Source organism: Nothobranchius furzeri, chromosome 2, assembly GCF_043380555.1.
Source record: "Nothobranchius furzeri strain GRZ-AD chromosome 2, NfurGRZ-RIMD1, whole genome shotgun sequence".
NCBI classification, from domain to species: domain Eukaryota; kingdom Metazoa; phylum Chordata; class Actinopteri; order Cyprinodontiformes; family Nothobranchiidae; genus Nothobranchius; species Nothobranchius furzeri.
The window spans coordinates 93,532,865-93,553,929 of NC_091742.1; the positions used below are offsets into that span (position 1 = coordinate 93,532,865).

The 21,065-nt window shown below is 43.2% G+C and overlaps 2 protein-coding genes across 6 annotated transcripts; one reads left to right on the forward strand and one right to left on the reverse strand.

Moving 5' to 3' along the window:
* Positions 1-522: 522 nt before the first annotated feature.
* Positions 523-7,975, reverse strand: LOC107372936 (zinc finger protein 595). 2 transcript variants are annotated; one of them, XM_054740012.2, is made up of 3 exons: positions 7,686-7,967; positions 7,432-7,542; positions 523-2,539 (listed from the first exon to the last, which is right to left on the reverse strand). In XM_054740012.2, the coding sequence occupies exon 3, from the start codon at positions 2,418-2,420 to the stop codon at positions 1,122-1,124; it is 1,299 nt and encodes a 432-aa protein (XP_054595987.2). In that variant the 5' UTR covers positions 2,421-2,539; positions 7,432-7,542; positions 7,686-7,967; the 3' UTR covers positions 523-1,121. The 2 variants fall into 2 exon arrangements, with proteins under 2 accessions (XP_054595987.2, XP_070404401.1); XM_070548300.1 differs by lacking the exon at positions 523-2,539 and adding an exon at positions 2,552-6,358 and having other exon boundaries at positions 7,686-7,975.
* Positions 7,976-9,452: 1,477 nt separating this feature from the next.
* LOC107372935 (gastrula zinc finger protein XlCGF57.1) lies at positions 9,453-20,635 on the forward strand. 4 transcript variants are annotated; one of them, XM_054740014.2, is made up of 4 exons: positions 9,453-9,951; positions 10,048-10,283; positions 11,690-11,802; positions 17,681-20,635. In XM_054740014.2, exons 3-4 carry the CDS (start codon positions 11,793-11,795, stop codon positions 18,943-18,945), a joined length of 1,275 nt encoding a protein of 424 aa, XP_054595989.2. In that variant the 5' UTR covers positions 9,453-9,951; positions 10,048-10,283; positions 11,690-11,792; the 3' UTR covers positions 18,946-20,635. The 4 variants fall into 4 exon arrangements, with proteins under 4 accessions (XP_054595989.2, XP_070404406.1, XP_070404404.1 ...); XM_070548305.1 differs by having other exon boundaries at positions 9,453-10,283; positions 11,690-12,027; XM_070548303.1 differs by having other exon boundaries at positions 9,453-10,283.
* The last annotated feature ends 430 nt before the right edge of the window (positions 20,636-21,065 follow it).

Sequence of the window (21,065 nt, forward strand, 5' to 3'; positions counted from 1 at the left end):
TAACCCAAACCAATATTACAATAACATAAACTCTTACACAAAACACTCCTCTTGATAGAGCAAATCTGTTCAGCACATTCTGACAGACAGACCACCTTTCTTCTGTCATGTTGCTGTACAGGACATTTTTAGAGTTTTTCTTTTTAAAGATAAATAGTATTACATTTAAAGAGCAATACTTTCACATGATCAATTTTCCCACACTTTTCTGTATACCTGTATTTTATTGTTTTTCAATAAAGAACGACAAATTATTTAAGTTTATGGTTTTTTAGCACACAAATATCTATCTGTAAAAAGTATCTACAAAGCTAATATTTACATAACAAGTATGATTGGGTTTTGCAATACAGCACTCTGTTTATTTTAGTAAGATTTTTAAACCAAGTAAAGTTAGTAAAGAACACATTTCTATTGGCTGCAAAAGAAACTGTTGGACTTAAAACAGGCCTGTTGTAGAAACAACTCGGCATAAATGATTCTTCCTTCCTTTTTTTGTCGTAACCAAAGAAATTCCAGTAATTGAGCAAAAACATTTATTTTTTTACGTCACATTTTATAAAATAACAGGACAACTTTCATGACCAAAAATACCCCATAAAAATTATTCAGTAACTCAGGAGAGCAGGAACAAATCTTATTTCTGACTTTACATTTTTTTACTTCAATTCAAACTAGTTACAATTTTTTGTTTTCATCACACTTAGCTTGTTTTTTAATTAAAATATCATCAGCTTTACAGGTTAGCTGTTCCTGTGTGCTCAAAAGTATACCAACATCAAAAAAAAAAACTGCAACAGATCGTTCAGCCCTAGTGGATGCTTAGATGATCGTTTAAAGTTTTCTATTGGCTAAATCTTCGTCTACAGAGCTCACAAGCAAAAGGCTTATGTCCTTTGTGGACTCTTACGTGACCGTTTAAATTTGTCTTTTGGCTAAATCTTTTTACAAAGAGATCACAGGTGAAAGGCTTATGTCCTTTGTGAACTCGCATGAGAAGGTTTAAATATATCTTCTTGCTAAATCTTTTTCCACAAAACTCACAGGTGAAAGGCTTCTGTGTGGACACTCATGTGATTATTTAAAGTTGGCATTCGGCTAAATCTCTTTTCACAGAGCTTTCAAGCAAAAGGCTTCTGTCCTGTGTGGAATCTCATGTGACTTTTTAAAGTTGACATTCGGCTAAATCTCTTTTCACAGAGCTCACAAGCAAAAGGCTTCTGTCCTGTGTGGACTCTCATGTGTCTGTTTAAAGTTGACATTCGGCTAAAACTCTTTTCACAGAGCTCACAAGCAAAAGGCTTCTGTCCTGTGTGGACACTCATGTGACTATTTAAAGTTGACTTTTGGCTAAATCTCTTTCCACAGAGCTCACAAGCACAAGGCTTCTGTCCTGTGTGGACACTCATGTGACTATTTAAATTTGACATTCGGCTAAATCTCTTTTCACAGAGCTCACAAGCAAAAGGCTTCTGTCTTGTGTGGACACTCATGTGACTATTTAAAGGGGCCTTCAGGCTAAAACTCTTTCCACAGAGCTCACAGGCGAAAGGCTTCTGTCCTGTGTGGACTCCCATGTGTCTGTTTAAAGTTGACTTTTGGCTAAATATTTTTCCACAGAGGTCACACGTTAAAGGCTTGTGTCCTGTGTGGAAACTCATGTGAATGTTTAGAGTTGACTTTCCGCTAAATATTTTTCCACAGAGATCACAAGAATAAGACTTCTGTCCTGTGTGGACACTCATGTGACTATTTAAATGGGTCTTCTGGCTAAATCTCTTTTCACAGAGCTCACAAGCAAAAGACTTCTGCCCTGTGTGGACTCTCATGTGACTGTTTAAATGGGTCTTTCGGCTAAATCTCTTTTCACAGAGCTCACAAGCAAAAGGCTTCTGTCCTGTGTGGATACTCATGTGACTATTTAAAGTTGACTTTTGGCTAAATCTCTTTTCACAGAGCTCACAAGCAAAAGGCTTCTGTCCTGTGTGGATACTCATGTGACTATTTAAAGTTGACTTTAGGCTAAATCTTTTTCCACAGAGGTCACATGGAAAAGGCTTCTGTCCTGTGTGGACACTCATGTGACTATTTAAATGGGCCTTTAGGCCAAATCTCTTTCCACAGAGCTCACAGGCGAAAGGCTTCTGTCCTGTGTGGACTCCTATGTGTCTGTTTAAAGTTGACTTTTCGCTAAATCTTTTTCCACAGAGGTCACACGGAAAAGGCTTCTGTCCTGTGTGGACTCCCATGTGTCTGTTTAGAGTTGACTTTCCGCTAAATCTTTTTCCACATTGCTCACAGGAAAAATGTTTCTGCTTTGTGTGGACTCTTGTGTGTTTGCTTAAATGTGTTTTATGGCTAAAGGATTGAAACCTGGCAGCATCAGTCTCCTTATTCAAATGGAGATGCTCTCCCTCCATACTTGACCAGAGGTTTTCCTGTTCCTCCTTTTTGTGGAGAAAATCTTGGTGCTGGTGGTTGACACGAGCACTCTGTTCTTCTGAAGCTTCTTATTTAACCAGAGCCACTTGTTGAAAATCTGTAGGAAACACAGAAACATTATGTGAATTACAGACAGCTGTAACTTTGTTTTTACACATATAAAAAATGTATTATTTCTTTAAACTGACAGTAGAATGAAATGTATTTCCATCCATCCATTTTCACTCGCTTATCCGGAGTCGGTTCGCGGGGGCAGTGGCCTAAGTCAAGAGGCCCAGTAGGGCTGCTCGATTATGGCAAAAATAATAATCACGATTATGGTGACTGAAATTGAGATCACGATTATTTAGGACGATTTTTCAATTTATGTTGATTTTATTTGTTTTTATTCAGTCATAAAATTGCTCTGGCACAATCAGGACAAAAATAAGAAACAGATGATCACTAAAATAACTCCTGATTCCCAGTATAAAAAGACCAATATACTTATAGATCATAGTCTATGACCCAAGGGCTATAGACCTTGGTTTAACTCATTTAAGTCTAACCAGTACAGACCCAAATACCAATATCTTGCAAGAATTATACAGTGGCATTTATAACAGATAAATGCAAATAAATTGATGTTCACAAAATGTTGCATAACATTTATCGAGTCGTGTCAAGATGCTGTAGGAGAGTGCACTAGCACCGTGTCCTCAGAGAGATAAGTTATTATTTATCAGTGTGAGGAACTTATTTCTACCTTATTTATAAAGTATTTATTTACAAGTCCATCAGTTAATGTAATAACTGTCCCAACCACAGCTGCACCCCCCACCCCCCAACCCGGTCTCACAGCAATCGGGGCAAGCTGCACGTGTGTTTAGCGCGCCGCACGCACATATTTAGCCGTTTTTAGTGGCTCAGGAGTCCGCAGGTACGGTGTGTGTGTCACTCACTCTGGTTACTCCAACAAGCAGCCGGCTCCGAGAGCTGTCTTTAGCGACTGACACATCACTACATCATTCCCTTTCCTAATGTCCTGAAGAATGGTCTGGAGCGCAGGCGGAGTGTTTAGCTAACCTGCAGGAAATGTCGACGACAGTTATCCAGAAAGTAGCTAAGGGTTACCAGAGATGTTTCTGAGGTGTTCGCTAGGTATTTTAAGTTAAAAAGTCAAGAAGGGGGTCTGAAAAGCTGCTAGAAATAGCGTCAAAGTCACTAAGTTGGCAACACTGTGGGAGGAGCGCTTCATTTGCAACTCAGGACAGCGCAAGCGGGAGGAGCAAATAATCGGCTTGTTTTGTTTTTATATAATTGTTCAAAACTCAGATCGTAATCGTGATTAAAATTTGATTAATTGAGCAGCCCTAAGGCCCAGACTTCCCTCTCCCCAGCCACTTGAACCAGCTCCACCGGGGAAATCCCAAGGCGTTCTCTGGCCAGGTGAGAGACATAGTCCCTCAAACGTGTCCTGGGTCTACCTTTAGGCCTCCTCCCAGTTGGATGTGCCTGGAAAACTTCACCAGGGAGGAGTGCGGGAGGCATCCTGACCAGATGCCAGAGACACCTCAACTGGCTCCTCTCGATGAGGAGGAGCAGCGGGTCTACTCCAAGCCCCTCCCGGATGACCGAGATTCTCACCCCATCTCTGAGGGAGAGCCCAGCCACTCTGCAGAGAAAACTAATTTCGGCCTCTTGTATTCGCAATCTTGTTCTTTCGGTCACTACCCAAAGCTCATGACCATAGGTGAGGGTAGGAATGTAGATAGACCGGTAAATTGAGTGCTTCGCCTTCTGACTCAGCTCTCTCTTCACCATGACAGACTGGTACAACGCCCGCATCACTGCAGATGCAGCACCAATCCACCTATCTATCTCACGCTCCAGGTTTTCCTCACTCGTGAACAAGACCCCGAGAAACTTAAACTCCTCCACTTGGGGCAGGACCTCATCCCTGACCCGAAGAAGGCATTCTAACCTTTTCCGAATCAAGACCATAGTCTCAGATTTAGAGGAGCTGATTCTAATCCCAGCTGCTTCACACTCAGCTGCAAACCGCTCCAGCGAAAGCTGAAGATCACTTTCTGATGAAGTCAACAGGACCACATCATCTGCAAAAGCAGAGAACTGATCCCCAGGCCACCAAAACGGATGCCCTCAACACCTTGGCTGCACCTAGAAATCCTGTCCATAAAGGTTATGAACAGAATCGGTGACAAAGGGCAGCCTTGGCAGAGTCCCAACTCTCACTGGGAACGAGCCCGACTTACTGCCGGCAATGCGGACCGAGCTCTGACACCGGTCATACAAGGACCCAACAGCCCACATCAGACAGCCTGGTACCACATACTCCCGGAGTACCCCCACAGGGCCCCCCGAGGGACGCGGTCAAACACGCGGTCTCTACGCACCAATCTTAGAGCTGCGGAATGGAAATGGCGCATAACAAAAGATCCTGGTGAGCAATTGAAATTTCAAGAATTACTGTCCTCATTCTCTGCCAGCATCACTGATGCAAAGAAAGCTTTCTACACTGACAAAATTCTCAGCTCTACTGACTCTCAGAAACTATTTTCAACATTCAAAACTCTGCTCAACCCTCCATCTCCACCTCCTACCAACAATCTATCAGCTGACACCTTTGCCCCATTCTTCACTGACAAAGTGGCAGCTACAAGTAAACAGTTTACTCAACTGGCCACTCCTGAACATTCACTACCACAAACTCCTTCTAGCCCAACAATCTCAAGCCCTACTTCTTCATTTTCCTCTTTTTCACCTCTCACTGAGAACTGTGTCCAAACTTCTCACGTGCAGCCGCCCTACTACATGCCCACTTGACCCCATTCTGACTAAGCTGCTCCAAGCTATTGCTCCTACAGCAGTCGCAGCAGTCACACATGTGATCAACGCTTCACTGATATCCGGTACATTTCCCACCTATCTCAAGCATGCTCAGGTTAAACCGCTGCTAAAAAAAACCCATCTCTTCCTCAAAATCATGTGGAGAACTACCGACCTATCTCTCTCCATTTTCTGTCCAAAATCATTGAAAGGGTGGCTTTCAAGCGGATAACAGAATACCTCTCACAAAACTGTCTGCTCGACCCTTACCAGTCTGGGTTCAAAAAGGGTCACTCCACTGAAACTGCTCTGTTAGCAGTGACGGAATCTTTAAAAGAAGCTAGAGCGACTGCCAAATCCTCAGTGCTTATCCTGCTCGACTTATCGGCTGCATTTGACACTGTCAACCATGGCTTCCTTTTGTCCACACTCTCTAGCATGGGCATCACAGAGAAAGCACACGCCTAATTTGATCGTACCTCACAGGACGATCATTCAGTGTATCTTGGCTTGGACAATCCTCTACCATGCACCATCTTGCCACAGGAGTCCCCCAGGGCTCTGTACTAGGACCTCTTCTCTTTGCCATATACACCACCTCACTGGGTGAGATCATTTGATCACATGGCTTCTCCTACCACTGCTATGCAGATGACACCCAGCTCTAGCTGTCATTTCCACCGGACGACCACACTGTCTCTGCACGAATATAAAACTGTCTCTCTGACATATCAAAATGGATGAAATCCCACCATCTCCAACTCAACCTCTCTAAAACTGAACTACTTGTCATCCCAGCAAAACCATCCATACACCACAATATCTCAATGCAAAATGACTTCCTATCTCTGGCTCCTTCAAAGGCAGTTCGAAATCTGGGTGTTGTCATTGATGAACACCTGAGCTTTAAAGATCATGTTGCCTCTGTTGCTCGTTCATGCCGCTTTGCGCTGTATAACATACGAAAGGTCAGACCATACCTAACACAACATGCCATCCAGCTCCTGGTGCAATCTACTGTCATCTCCCGCCTCGATTACTGCAATGCCCTTCGAACTGGTCTTCCAGGCTGTACTGTGAGATAGGGCTGCAACAAAACAATTATTTGGATAATCGATGAATCGGATGGGGTCTCGACACGATTAATCGATTAATCGGATTACATGGGGAAATTTTTAAAAACTGCTAGGGAAACGTTATTTCTCTCCTTCCTTCACTTTATTTAACACAACATTATTAGAAAACAGTTCAATAGCAGAAAAACAACATGCCATCACCTAAATTGTCTTATAAGGTGCATAGACAGAGACCCTAAGCTACATCTATCTGTGACCTAAAATGCTTGGTCCAAGTTAAACAGCTTAAGAGCAATTCTCATCTGTTTTGTTTGATCTCATCTGTAGACATTTATTATAACTGGGGATGTCAAACAACTAATTTTTAAATGTAATTAAACATAGGCTGTGAATTAATCAAAATTGATCACTATTTCCAAAAATGACTGAAAAAATACCAAATAAAACAAAAGTAAATGAATGCCACATGATGGGGTGGGGCCAGGCTTCACAATGAGCTCACCCGAAATTCTGGCTGAATAGGACCCACACCCACCCTCACACCTTGGCTCATGTGTTTATGTAGAAGATCATCAGGGGGTCTTTTGTTACCTCTTTGGGGGGGACACTCCCACTGGGTTTGAATCTGGGACTCTCCACCATTTGACCTTAGAACTGAAGAAGCCTCTCGGATGAGAGGTGAAACGTCTTCAAGCAACTCAAAGAAGTCCAGACGCTTTTCTTTCAAAGCTCCTTAGACTACAATGACCTGGATGACTGAGAACCTTCACAGACATATGGCCTTCTCTTAAGATCAACCCAGCATCCCCCAGTCTGTTTACTATGTTTCATGTTGTTTTATTATGTGTTTATTGCATTTTTTGTGAAGTCTCTTTGAGTGACCTAAAAAGTGCTTTACAAGTTTGATGTATTTTTGTTATTATTATTATCACCTACAACCGCATAAATAGCCAGGCATTTGTCTCCACTCCCTGTTCAGCTATTTTCCTGCACCAGATCTGGCTTTTACAAATGTTTCACACCTGTGTGAATAACACATCTGTCTAACAGAAAAACCACTTCTCCAACTCATTTACTTATTTACATATATGTGCAGACCAGGCCCAGGTGGTGAAGAACACACGATGAATCAGTCCCAGCTGATGGATGATCCTGAAGTGGTAGCAGGTTTTCTTTAGCCGTGTTTAGCTAACAGCTGCAATAGAAACAAAGCAGGAGAGCTGATTAAGATGCTGCTTCAGAACAACGCAGGAGATTAAAGATCCAACGCTTTGGTTCTGGCCAAAGGAACAGCAGCAGATCCAGAGGGCAGGAAGTCTAGAGAAAAGCTTTTCTCACCCACAACCTGATTCTGGAGCTCTGATTGTCACGAAGACCGCAGAATATCTTCTCTGGTTCTGGAAAGAACTCCACCAAGTTGTTGAGGAGGAGAAGAAAGTTTCCACAGCCTGGTGAGAAGATTTCTGCAGCAGCAGCAGTTAGTCGCTTTAGCTGATCAACTCTCCCAGAGACTGAAGTGAAGACATTTTTACTGCAGAGCCTCAAATATTCTCCTCACACACCAGAACAATAAGCTAGCTATGCTAGCAGCGTCCGGTTTCTGCTTCTTCTGGTGGTCGGTAACCAGCGTAAAGGCGCACTAGCGCCACCTGCTGGAGCAGAATAAAACACCAGTGTGTTCAGAACGGGACTAATTAAGCACATAACATGTGATATCTTCCCCAAACAAATACTTAAAGTAAAGACAAGTTAGTTTTACACCTGTTATAAAAATGAGAATTTCCTGGAGAAATGCTGTACCTCAGGTCCTGCGTGTTTCTATATACTTTGAGTACCAGTCCCCTCTAACTCACAACATTTGACCACAATGACCAAGCGTAGTTACATTTAACTAGTAATTTAATGAATTAGTAGTTTGAACAACATTCAGGAGCAAATACATTCAACCAGGGTTGTCAATCCAATAAAAGTGAAGAATACTGTCTGTCTTTCTGATTAAATCAGGATTAATTCCTTCTAAAAAATGGTGTTAGGATTAGGTTTGGGCAGGATTACCGCATTACCGTATACAGCCAGTGTTAAAAAATAGCAACGGTGTTAGTTCCAATACTGTCATGAAAAAAAGAATGATGCACTTAAGAGACGAGGATTAAAAACTAAATAAATAAAAGTAACCTAATGTATAAAACGGATGTATGGTTCAATTGTCAATTTTACATAAATAGTTCAAATGTTTTTGTCCAAATTTTAGAGATGTTCCGAAAAGTTTATAGACATGATGTCATCACATGACAGCGCTGAGACGGGCCAATAAAAAATGTCAGCTCGTGCACCAACTAACTTAGTGTCTTAAAAGTAACACAACTTCTGTAGTTTGGGAGTAATTGTGCTTCAAAGCAAACTTCAAATGAGAGCCAGTGAACACTGATGGGTATTTGTGCAAACAAAAAATTAGCAAAAGATGCACACCCTGTTCGCACCGCAGAGGAACTTCCCCTTAACCCTCTGGAGGCAGGCGTTGCAGATTTGCAACAGTTAAAACCTACCTACCTGCTTACTCCACATACGTATTTCATGAGCATTTTAACTCTTTTTTCATTTTTTGTTGTTGCAAACCTGGTTTGTGTTTTGTTTTTATTTGTGAATAAATGAAAATAAACTTTAAAAAACAACTCAAAAGTACCCCTGGAGGACTTAGTTGTTTATCCTTTTATCAAAACTCATTTAGAGCCTGAGAGGGTTAATGCAATTATCTAACCAACCAATCACATGGCAGTTGCTTCAGTGCATTTAGTGCTGTGGTCCTGGTCAAGACCATCTCTTGAACTCCAAACTGAAAGTCAGAATGGCAAAGAAATGTGATTTAAGCATTTTTGAGCGTGGCATGGTTGTTGGTGCCAGACGGGCCGGTCTGAGTATTTCACAGTCTGCTCAGTTACAGGGAGTAGACGTGCACCAAGCATTACATCAGACCATTTCTAAATCAGCACCTTCACAACACTTTTTGTTTGCTTCTCGAAGCTGCTTCAAAGAAAAACAAAACATCAAAGGTTTCTCCCACATTCTTTACAGATAATATTTGTCAGAAATTCTTTTTCAGTTTGTTTATAGGTCATGAAATCAAGAGAAAAATAAAATTGGTCACAATGAATTGATAGGACATCTCAAATACAACATTTATTTATTCTTACGTTTGTCGGGGCTTTTGAAGAAACTGTTAAAAAATAATAAAAAATGTGTGTTTTATTAGTCCCATTCTGAACACACAAGTGTGTTTTATTTTACTCCAACAGGTGGCGGTAGTGCACCTTTACGCTGGTCACCGACCACCGAAAGAAGCAGAAACCGGAAGCTGCTAGCAGAGCTAGCTTGTTGTTCTGGTGTGTGAGGAGAATATTTGAGGCTCTGCAGTAAAAATGTCTTCACTTCAGTCTCTGGGAGAGTTGATCAGCTAAAGCGACTAACTGCTGCTGCTGCAGAAATCTTCTCACCAGGCTGTGGAAACTTTCTTCTCCTCCTCAACAACTTGGTGGAGTTCTTTCCAGAACCAGAGAAGATATTCTGCGGTCTTCGTGACAATCGGAGCTCCAGAATCAGGTTGTGGGTGAGAAAAGCTTTTCTCTAGACTTCCTGCCCTCTGGGTCTGCTGCTGTTCCTTTGGTCTCTCTGAGAAACGCGCTCGTTTTGCTGCTTTCATCAGATTGAAGAGGTTCCCTCTATCAGACTCGCTCATCTGAGTTGGTCATGATGCAGGATCGCTGCTCGCTCTCTGGTCCATCCTGCTCACACTCTCCGACGGAAAAGCCCCGAATCTGAATGTGACTCTGGAGGAAAAAGCGGTTAGCTCTACTCCGTGAACTCTGGTGAGCAAAGGTCCTCTTTTCCAGACTGGATCTGTCCTCAGCTGTTCAGAACCAAAGCGTTGGATCTCTAAAGGTGCAGTATGAGATAAGATATAATTTGTGCGTTACCACATCTCAGACAGATAAATGAGTGCAAAAGTTACCAAGAATGCAAAAATAAATAAATAAATAAATAAATAAAAAGACTTTATGTACAACAGTAGTTTCTATGTAGAAACAGACACAGTAAGCATTATGGATGGGGGTTGGGGAACACTGGAAGTAATAATACATAAAAAGTATCAGCTGTTCTGCTACAACTACTATTTACTGTCTAAGTGATAGATATCTGTAAATACAACCATGAACATGTACGCACACGTGTACAAATGTACATACATCAGGTGTATTATGCATGGAGTACTGACCATAGCGTTAAAGGGGGCTGGGTGACTCGTGACATCATAATGTGTAGCAGTCTCTGACTGAAGGAGCTGCTCAGTGCACCCACCAACTCGTGCAGAGGGTGATGTGGTTGTTCATGATGTCAGCTTAGCCAACATCCTCCTCTTGCCCACCACCACAGACTCCAGAGGGCATCCCAGTACAACGCTAGACCTCCACACCAGTTTGTCAGTCCTGTCCCTGTCCGTGCATCCGCTCCCCCAACAGGCAGAGAAAACGGCAGATGCCACCGAATCATAAAATGTCCTTAACAGAGTCTACGTACTCCGAAGGACCTCAGTCTCCTCAGCAGGTGGAGTCGACTTTAGCCCTTCTTATACAACGCTTCTGTATTTGTAGACCAGTCTAGTTTATTGTTTAGGTGAACACCCCGGTACTTGTAAGAATCCACCATCTCAATGTCTTTTCCCCGTAAGAATGTAGTGAGATTTTTACATTGATAAAATCCTAAAGGAGTCAAATGTTTCAGTCATTTTGGAAGGAAGGTTATACTGAAGCATATTTCATATTCAGCTGGCTCTGGGGGTTGTCAGTTTTTCTCCTTTCAACACAAAGGACGGAGAGATGTAACTACTGTTTACCATCAGTGAGTGAAAGGTTGTCTTGTCTCCTGTGAGCTAATACTGCAGCACCAACAACTGCAGGGTTTCCTCCAGCTCTTTATAAGCCAGGCTAAGCGTCATGCCCCGCCCCCTTCCCCAACCCTACTGTGTCCGTTGACAGGAATGGCCGCAACCAAACTAGAGTCCTCCGTGAACTGATACTGGTGAGAAACAGCAGCGGAACGTGCCCCCCCCCCCCCCCCAGCTCTGACGGCCGAATCCACCAGGCTTTACTCATTTTCTGGGGGAAACCCTGAACTGTATTTGATGACGGCCAGCAAAAACTTCCAGAATTGTTTAAAATGTTTGCAGGAACCAAATTATTTCCACAGAGTAAAGTTTTTACTTTATTTTTTACATAATGCACCTTTAATCTCCTGCGTTGTTCTGAAGCAGCATCTTAATCAGCTCTCCTGCTTTGTTTCTATTGCAGCTGTTAGCTAAACACGGCTAAAGAAAACCTGCTACCACTTCAGCATCATCCATCAGCTGGGACTGATTCATCGTGTGTTCTTCACCACCTGGACCTGGACAGCATGGACACAGGTACTGGTGGATGAATGAATATATTGTCAATCTATGGTGGGACATTATGTTAATATTATGATAACTTCCATGAGCTTCAATCTTTAAATAATGATCTGAGGAGAAGAGCCCGTTGATGTGGCACGGGCATCTGGTCAAAATGCCTCCTGGACGCCTCCCTGGTGAGATTTTCCAGGCACGTCCAACCGGGAGGAGTCCCAAGGGAAGACCCAGGACACGCTGGAGGTACTTTTTGACCAAGGCTAGGCTACAAGACACCTCCCGTGTATCCTCGCTCAGCTAGCTAAACGGAGAACACACGCCTCTGTAGAACATGAACATTGGAACACATCTTGGCGGTTCCTGGTGACGTATCTCCTAGGCAACCGGGGCGGGGCCAAGACATCAAGGCGAGGTTCCTTGGCATTACGAAACACCCTATGTCTCTTGGCTGGGCAGGGAATTCCTTGGGATTCCCCCGGAGGAGCAGGCCCAAGTAGCTGGGGAGAGGGAAGTCTGGGCCTATCTACTCGGGCTACTGCCCCCTCGCCCCTACTCTGGGTAAGCGTTTGAAAATGGATGGAGTCAGTCTAGGGCCAAACTTTCATCAGTTCTCCTGTGTTTTATTGATGCCTCTAAAGCTTTAGATCAAGTCAATCACAGAAAACTCTGATAATTTAAAAAAATGAAGAGTTCCTGAGTATTTAATGCGGGCCCTCTCTCACTGGTCAGCTCATCAGAAGATGCGGGGACACACTTTAACTTATCTTAGTTACTTTAAAGATGTAGATCACTTTTTAATCAACACATCTGCATCTGGTGGGGATGAAAATCCCCAGTGCACCAGTTTCAGGATGTAGAAGTGAATGATATCAGAGAGGACATTTGGATTGGATAACAGCAATGCGGCTCAACCAACGACTCCGTTTGCAACGTTCTACAGCTGGGAACAATTTTTTTTTTCCGTGTCCTGTCTGGCTGTGAAGCAAACAGAACTGATGTCTGAATGCTGGTGACAAGCCTAACAGATTTACTCTCAGGTGGAGCATCAGAGCTTCTGGTTTAATGTCACGCCTGATACTTAAAACTTTATTGTTATTGTTTTTTGAATGCTTTGTAATTCCGACCAGACACGGAGACAGAGGTGAAAGAGAAAGGAAGAAATAGGGAGTGGTCCACAAAAATGAACTATCGATGAACAAGAGTCTGCTTCTAGACCTGCAGAAAGGGAAAAACAAACCAGAAAAAAGGGGGACACACAACAATTCAACTAGAGCAAGCAATCACTGCATCAACCTGATGAGGAAACATAAAATAAACATTGTTTTACTGAACAATCACACAATAATAAATCACAGTGCATTAAGTATCAACCACAGCCTTAAGACATGTGTTAACGTGCCCAAGTCCATACTTATGAGAGCACCACGTGAGCACCTGTGTGTGTACACGCGCTTGTATATGTAAGGTTTCTCTATAGGAGCGTCCAATAGAGAGTGTGAGGGGCCACAGATCTGCACCCCAAAGATGTGTAGGAGACAGAGGGAGCTCCAAATCCCAAAAATCCAGGAGCTATTGATCCAGGAGCTATCCCAGAGCGCAGGGACCCCAGGGAGACTGCAACCAGAAAAGCCCCTGCCCCCTTTCGAGAGGCGCGGAGTATTGTCCCGGGAGGTCACAACCAGCAGCCGACAGAGTCCCGGGAGATATCAGCGGCAAGCCCGCAGCCTCTCACCCCCAAGCCGGTCGAGCCTGGAACCCAGCGACCCGGCACCCAGGGACAACCAGCCCCGCCGGGGACCCAACAGAGCCCAGGGTCTCGGATCCCACCAGGCAGCCACCGGGATCGATCAGGAAGACTCCAAAAGTCTTAAACCCCCCTGACCCAGGAGCCGCGAACACTCAGGCAGACAAAGGCATCACACTCCACACCAAATGGGGAGGAGTCCAAGACCCAACCTGACATATACAGCCATGCACAGACACAATCACACACTCACTCCCTCATGCTCACACATACACATTCAACCAAAGACTTACAAAAATGAACGCTAGACACCCACTCACGCTCCCCATACACACCCTATTCACTCTGGTCCCGGTACTGCTGCACAATGAGTACGACCATCACCGGTTCCCAGAGTTCGCCCCTTTCTGCTAGGGGTGATGATGAGCAGGCTCCCTTGCCCAACGCTGAGCAAAGCACCACACCACCCGAGACCCAAACATGACGGCCATCTCCCCCTCCTAGCCTCCAGTCCCGGGAAGCCAAGCGACAACAGAGGTGTGCTGAGACCCCTAGTCTCCCTCTGCTTGCTCCAATATAGTGTTAGTGCGTGTTGATTAGGTATATTCCATGGCTGTGGTGAGCAGGCAGTGCAGGCATCGTCTGGCCTACTCCAGCTGATGCAACCACACAAGCCCACTTCCCCCCACAGCCCTCTGTGTCTGAGTGCAGTTTAAAAATTGGAAGTAGGCACCGGCACTTGGGATGAGGCTGAAAGATCCCCTTGCCAAATGCCGTTGAATGTGCTCACTCCCAAGACCCTAAGTGTGTGTTTGCGTGAAATGTCGTTGCTAGAAGTGTTTAAGGTGCAAATAAAATTGGGGGGCAGGCTGCCACAGGAATGTGGAAATGGGTTCCATACCCGCACCCCCTTACTTGCCCACACCGCAAGATTCTATGTGCATGATTGTGTGATGATGTGAGGGAGCAGGAGGAGAAAAATGGATGGGAATGGGGAGGAATGGCTGGTTGGCCTAAGCCCTCCAGGGAGCCAGCTCCCCCACTGGCCCCAATAGACACCTCCGTTCCCAAAATGCCCCCCCCCCCCCCCCCCCCCCCAGGACATGGAGACCCCTGGGAAGGTAAGACTGAGATCCTCATCTGTACCCCAGACAAGCTGGTTTCCAAAGTCAGAGACTCTTGGTCAGCTTGCTTCTCACACCAAACCTTCTGTCAGGAATCTTGGTGTGACCTTTGACCCAGCTCTCACCCTGGATTCTCATGTCAGTTCTTTTGTTCGCTCTTCCTTCTTTCATCTCAGGAACATTGCTAAGCTGAGTACCATTCTGTCCCACTCTGAACTTGAGACTGTTCTCCACACATTCATCTCCTCACGCTTAGACTACTGCAACTCTCCTTTCACGTGTCTGAGCAGAACCTCCCTGAACCGTCTACAGGTGGTTCCGAATGCCTGTGCTCGGCTTCTGACCAAGTCCTCCAAACCCACCCACATCACCCCGCATCACTCCCTCTTTCCTATTCACTCTCTCTCTTTACATTTCTTAATTACAATTGTCTCTTTTTTGCTCATTTTAAATATATTTTAATAATTTTCTAAATTCTTTTTTCTATTTTACATGTTTTGTTTTTGTGAAGCGCCTCGTGATTTTTATCTTGAGAGGTGCTAGAGAAAAGATCTTTTCTTCTCTCTCTCTCTCTCTCTCTCTCTCTCTCTCTCTCTCTCTCTCTCTCTCTTAATTCATGCACTTAAATATTAATGCTCTGATTTTATTGAAAAACTTGTTCTGTAATAGTTCCTTTACTATTGTGATCAAAAACATTTAATCTCAACGTGATCAAAAACATTTAATCTCAACTCTGAGGCTGCTCTGTAAATAGTTTTCAAATAAACAATACAAATAGCAACTTCTGATCAGACTTAAAATAACGTATTGATGTAAACCACACTTCCGGGTTAGGCCATGCCCACTCCGAGTACAGATACGGATACAGATAGTTTAGATGGTTGAACAGATACAGATAGTGGTGTACTCGCTCATCCCTAATATATATAATAGATAGAAATTCATACACCAACTTGATTGGTCTATATCTAATCAAAATATTATAGTATTTTTAAAGATTTAATTTAATAGCAAAAGTTATGTAATAATTCAGAAAATCTAAAGATCTTTGCTTGTTCAGTGATCAGTATACAACCATTCTGTGTTTATTTCAAGAAAGAGTCAAGTTAAAAAGGTTAAGAAAGTTATTACTAAACAATTTAAACATGACAGTTTAAAAGACAATTTATACAAGCTCTGGTATTAAAAAGCAACCCTGTGTTTGGATGGATCTAAGGTGAAGCGTGTTTTGTTTGCAGGTTAATGCATGTCTCAGAACGTGTATCTTGGAGAGAGGAGATGTTCTGGGTGAAAAAGAATTTGGTTTGCGACTAAGCTTAAAGTTGTACTTAATAAAAGACCATTCAGACGCAATCTGTGTCTACCTCACTATCAGAAGACCCTCATTGTGGATCCGGATGTCAAGGGAGGATGTTGACCAGCCTCAGGGTACTAGGTCCGGTAGGAAGACCAATGGTATCGACCTCTCCGGTCCTAGAGATGCCGCAGGCACACAGGTGGAATTGGTTTACATCTGAGCAGATTCTTAATGAATCTCGTAGCATCAGCTTGTTTTGCAGGTGTCGTTTGTTGCGTCGGAGCAATTGTGCCAGCGTGAGAGAAATCGCTTGTTGATGGCTATTATCATTTCTAACGAATCAGGTTTTGACATGTAGAAGGAAGATTTAACAATCCCTCAGAAACTCCTCCCTGAAGATTGGAAGTTCTGGTGTTATGGGAAAAGATCATGTGTGTGCAGTTACCTTTAACCTAGTTACTTGTGGCTGTGTGAGCTGAGTAAGTGCCCATGATTCTTGTCGTAGTTAACATTACCGATTATCATAAATAATTTTCAACCAAAGAATAATAATTCATTTCAGTAATTAATCTCGGTTATAATGAACCTTGATGATTAGCAGTAAAAATTGTTTACTTAAATGATTCTTTTAAATCTTGAAATGTCCTCTTCCTGCTGTGAATGGAATCAGTCAGATAAGCAGACAGCTGCAGATTAAAGGAGTAGTTGTAGACTTTAAGTCTCCTGTGAAGGACTCTATTGCAGATTGGAGTAGTAGCCAGGGCAAGGTGACCAAGGCTGTGTATTGGGCCATTCCCATCTGTACCGGGTCGGCCCGGCCCGGGTAGCCTCAGTCGGCCCCAGCCTGGCCCGGTTGATTCCACACATCCTTGCCTTAAGCCCATGTGGGCTGATTCTACCCACCAATCAGAGGCTTGCTCTAATGGAAGGTGTGAATTTGCTGTCAGCAGTGGGTGTGTTGGCCCTGGTCGGCCTGAAGCAGACCCCCTCGAGAAGAGGGCTGAGAATGAGCCTTAGTTGGCCCGGAAAAATACCAGGCCACCCAGATATGTAAACAACCTACGCTACCCGGCCCGGGCCAACCCGGTACAGATGGGAATGGCCCATATCTGGCCTGTGAGTCTTAAAATCAGGCCATTCGTGATGTTACACATATAACCACACAACTCATTAAGGAATCAAAAGTAGCCATATATCCATCAATCTCTCCTACATCTAATAGACTACACAATTAAATCTAAAAGCAAACATACAATGATTATTATGAGAGGTGTTCACATAGTTAATGTTAAAGCGAATCATTGCTATAGAATAATTCTTATGCACAAGTGTGTCAAAACAGGTACCAAGGTTTGGTTTTCAAAGTTAGAAAAATGAAAGTCTAAAGGAACAAATATAATTTTGTAGTTCAAACAGCAATGCTAATTATGTTCATTTATATTTGAGAACATCACCTCATGTCCAGTTGTTTCAAGAGTATTCATATTGTTTTTCTCAATTAAAGCAAATTGAAACATTGACATAATCTGCTTTTAGTTATGACAAAATCGGTATCGGCAAGTCAGGTTTTTCTCAAGACCGGTGATCAGCCACAAACTGCAATCGGGGACACCCTAGTAACTACCCAACATTGTTTATGTATTTTTCTGATTTCACAAACACCACTAGGTATTTTTCCAGTTCTTTTACTGCCTGTTTTTATTTTATATACTTCTATTTTTTCCATTGCAGTTCCTATAAAAAGTGAGGAAGATGAAGAGAAACCTCTGTTCTCACAGCTTCATCAGCAGCAAATAGAAGACAGAGATGTTCAAACCAGCACCTCGGCTGACCAGATGAAAGCAGAAACTGGTGGAGGAGCAGAAACTAGCAGGATCCCAGATCTGAACCCTTATGATCAGACGTCGTATTCTTCAGAGACCGAAGTTAGTGGAGATGATGAAGAGGATGATGATGTGAATCAAGACTCTGAACTGTCAAACGCTGGGTCTGAAACTGGAGACAGAAACAATGATTGGAATGAGAGCAGGTCTTCTGAGTCAGATGTTAAGGCTGTCAACAAATCCTTCAATTGCCATGAGTGTGGTAAACAATTTCTCCACAAGTGGTCTCTCCAGAAACATGTGAGAGTTACAAGTCATTCAGAAATGGGGCCTCCAGGTTGTTTGGCCAATAACAAAAGTGTGACCACGATGCAACCTCTAGAATCATGCGGGAAAGTCCAGAAAGAACTAAAATCATTTAGTTGCAACGACTGTGGAAAAATATTTAGTGTAAAATCAAGATTAAACAGACACATGAGTGTCCACACAGGAGAGAAGCCTTTTGCCTGTGAGCTCTGTGATCAAAGATTTAGTCGTAAGGCACATTTACACGATCACACGAGAGTCCACACAGGACAGAAGCCTTTTGCTTGTGAGCTCTGTGAACAAAGATTTAGCTTTAAGGCAACTTTAAACAGACACCTGAGAGTCCACACAGGACAGAAGCCTTTTGCCTGTGAGCTCTGTGGTCAAACATTTAGCTCCAAGCCAACTTTAAACAGTCACATGAGAGTCCACACAGGACAGAAACCTTTTGCCTGTGAGAACTGTGCACAAAGATTTAGTTATAAGGCAACTTTAAACAGACACATGAGAGTCCACACAGGACAGAAACCTTTTGCCTGCGACTTCTGTGGACAAAGATTTATCCGTAAGGCAACATTAAACGATCACATGAGAGTCCACACAGATCAGAAGCCTTTTGCCTGTGAGCTCTGTGGTCAAAGATTTAGCCAAAGGACGAGTTTAAGCAGACACAAAAGTGTCCACACAGGACAGAAGCCTTTTTCTTGTGAGATCTGTGGACTAAAATTTCACCAAAAGACAACTTTAAACAGACACATGATTGTCCACACAGGACAGAAGCCTTTTGCTTGTGAACTTTGTGGACAACGATTTCGACAAAAGACAGGTTTAAACAGACACATGCGTGTCCACACAGAGCTCAATTAACTAATTTAACTACACAAGTACCAAAATTATCATTGTAGTATCTAGATCCTAGATAGTATTACAACCCTGGTTGTTGTCCTTTACCCCAGATCAGGGTATCTTCCAGCCCATGACCCACCTCTTCCTGTCCTGCAAGCCCCACATTCTGGCCACTAAGCTGTAAATGTTTCACTAAATCTCCGTTTCCATCAAGAGGTGGCACAGTATTGTTACACAATGACCTGCTGACCTAAGGTTTCACTTTTGGAGCGTTGCAGGAGTAGAGAGTAGCATGGCATGTATACTCTGCTGTTAAATAGTTAGTGTAGTGTAGAAATAATGGTCTTTTACGAGTATTTTGTACTTTGTGAGTTGCATAAATATAACTGCAGATTTCTTCAGTTGTTTATCCAGTGGTTCCAGGATTGGGCCCTGCTAGTGAAACACATGACAGCCCAACACTTCCATTACTTTTCATTTATTCTTCAAATTCACACAGTTTCCTGCTGTTTGCAGAAATGTGTTTTGTAGACCATAGAAACTATGTACTGATTGTGAGGCAAAAGAAATGAGGGCTGTCTATCAAGCAAAATAAGAGAATTCCGTTTGTCTCTGTGGAAAAAATAAGGATCAATTCCTTCTAAAAAAAATGGTGTTAGGAGATTCCACTGTGTCTCTCTAGCAATGGGCGATACGGCCTAAAATATATATCGCAATAAATTCTGAAACACATGTGGCACGATATTTACGATAAATATCACAATAAATTCTTTTTATACATTTCTAAATGACAGGTATATTTTAATATTCTCACTCACCTCTTTCACTGCGCCCCAGGGCAGCTGTGGCTACATCATAGTTCATCCCTACCAGCGTGTGAATGACTCATTGTGTTGTGAAGCGCCTTGGGGTTTGTAGAACCCTAAGAAGACACTACACATACAGGTTTAAATAAAGTTAAAGTCCCATAGTCATCATCACACACTGGTGAAATTCATCTCCGCATTTGACCCATCCCCATGGAAGGGAGCGGTGAGCTGCAGCAGTGGCTGCGCGCGGGTTCTATTTGGTGGTTTTATCCCCCAATCCAACCCCTTAAAGCTGAGTGTCAAGCAGGGAGGCTTTGGGTCCCGTTTTTAACGTTTTTGGTATGACCCGACCTGGAATTGAAACCCGATCTCCCAGTCCCAGGGCGGACATTCTACTTCTAGGCCACCAAGATGGTTGATGTTCAAAACTCACTTAAAAAATACAAAATATCCCAGAAAGTTTTTATGTTAAGGTACTTTTTATAATAAATAATGAAACAAAATAACTGTCATAAAATGAATAGAGGGTGTATTAATACAAGCTAAATTGTCTGAACTAAAGTGAAAAATGTAAAAACAGAAATAACATCTCTTCCTGCTTTCCTGATTAATGTCTTTATTTTTCATGTTGTTCTTTTGCTCATAGAAGTTAAGTTTGTTCCTCTTGGTGATGGACAGCTTATTGAAGCAACAGGAGAGCAGTAGACGTGGATGGGTTGAATAATGCTGGCGTTTAACAGTAAGAGACGTTTGTGACGGAGAGGGAACAGAGCTTCCAGAGAATCTAGAGTTTATGCCGGCAACGTTTGTGAATGTCTATAACATGTTGCTCATGTTTACGTTTATAACAACAATGCATTATATAGATTAAAACTCAAAATAAAATGTTTTACTTGACCACACTCATGTACATTAAATAATATCTATCCATCCATTCTCTTTCACTTATCCAGAGCTGCGGGGGCAGCAGCCTAAGCAGGGAGGCCCAGACTTCCCTCTCCCCAGTCTCTTGGGCCAGCTCCTCCAAGGGAATCCCAAGGTGTTCCCTGACCAGTCAAGAGACACGGTCCCTCCAGCCAGAAAACCTCACCAGGGAAGCATCCAGGAGGCATCCTAACTGCCTGAGCAACCTCAGCAGGCTCCTCTTGATGTGAAAGAGCAGCAGATTTACTCTGAGCCCCTCCCAGAAGACCAAGCTTCCCACCCTATCTCTAACCCCTTCTTTCCACCGGAGCCGTCAGCAGCACGAGTCGGCCGTGTCTCAGGAGCAGCATGTCGCGGCCCTTACGCGCCGGTTCTATTTTCTACGTGCGACGCCTCTGAAACGGGTCA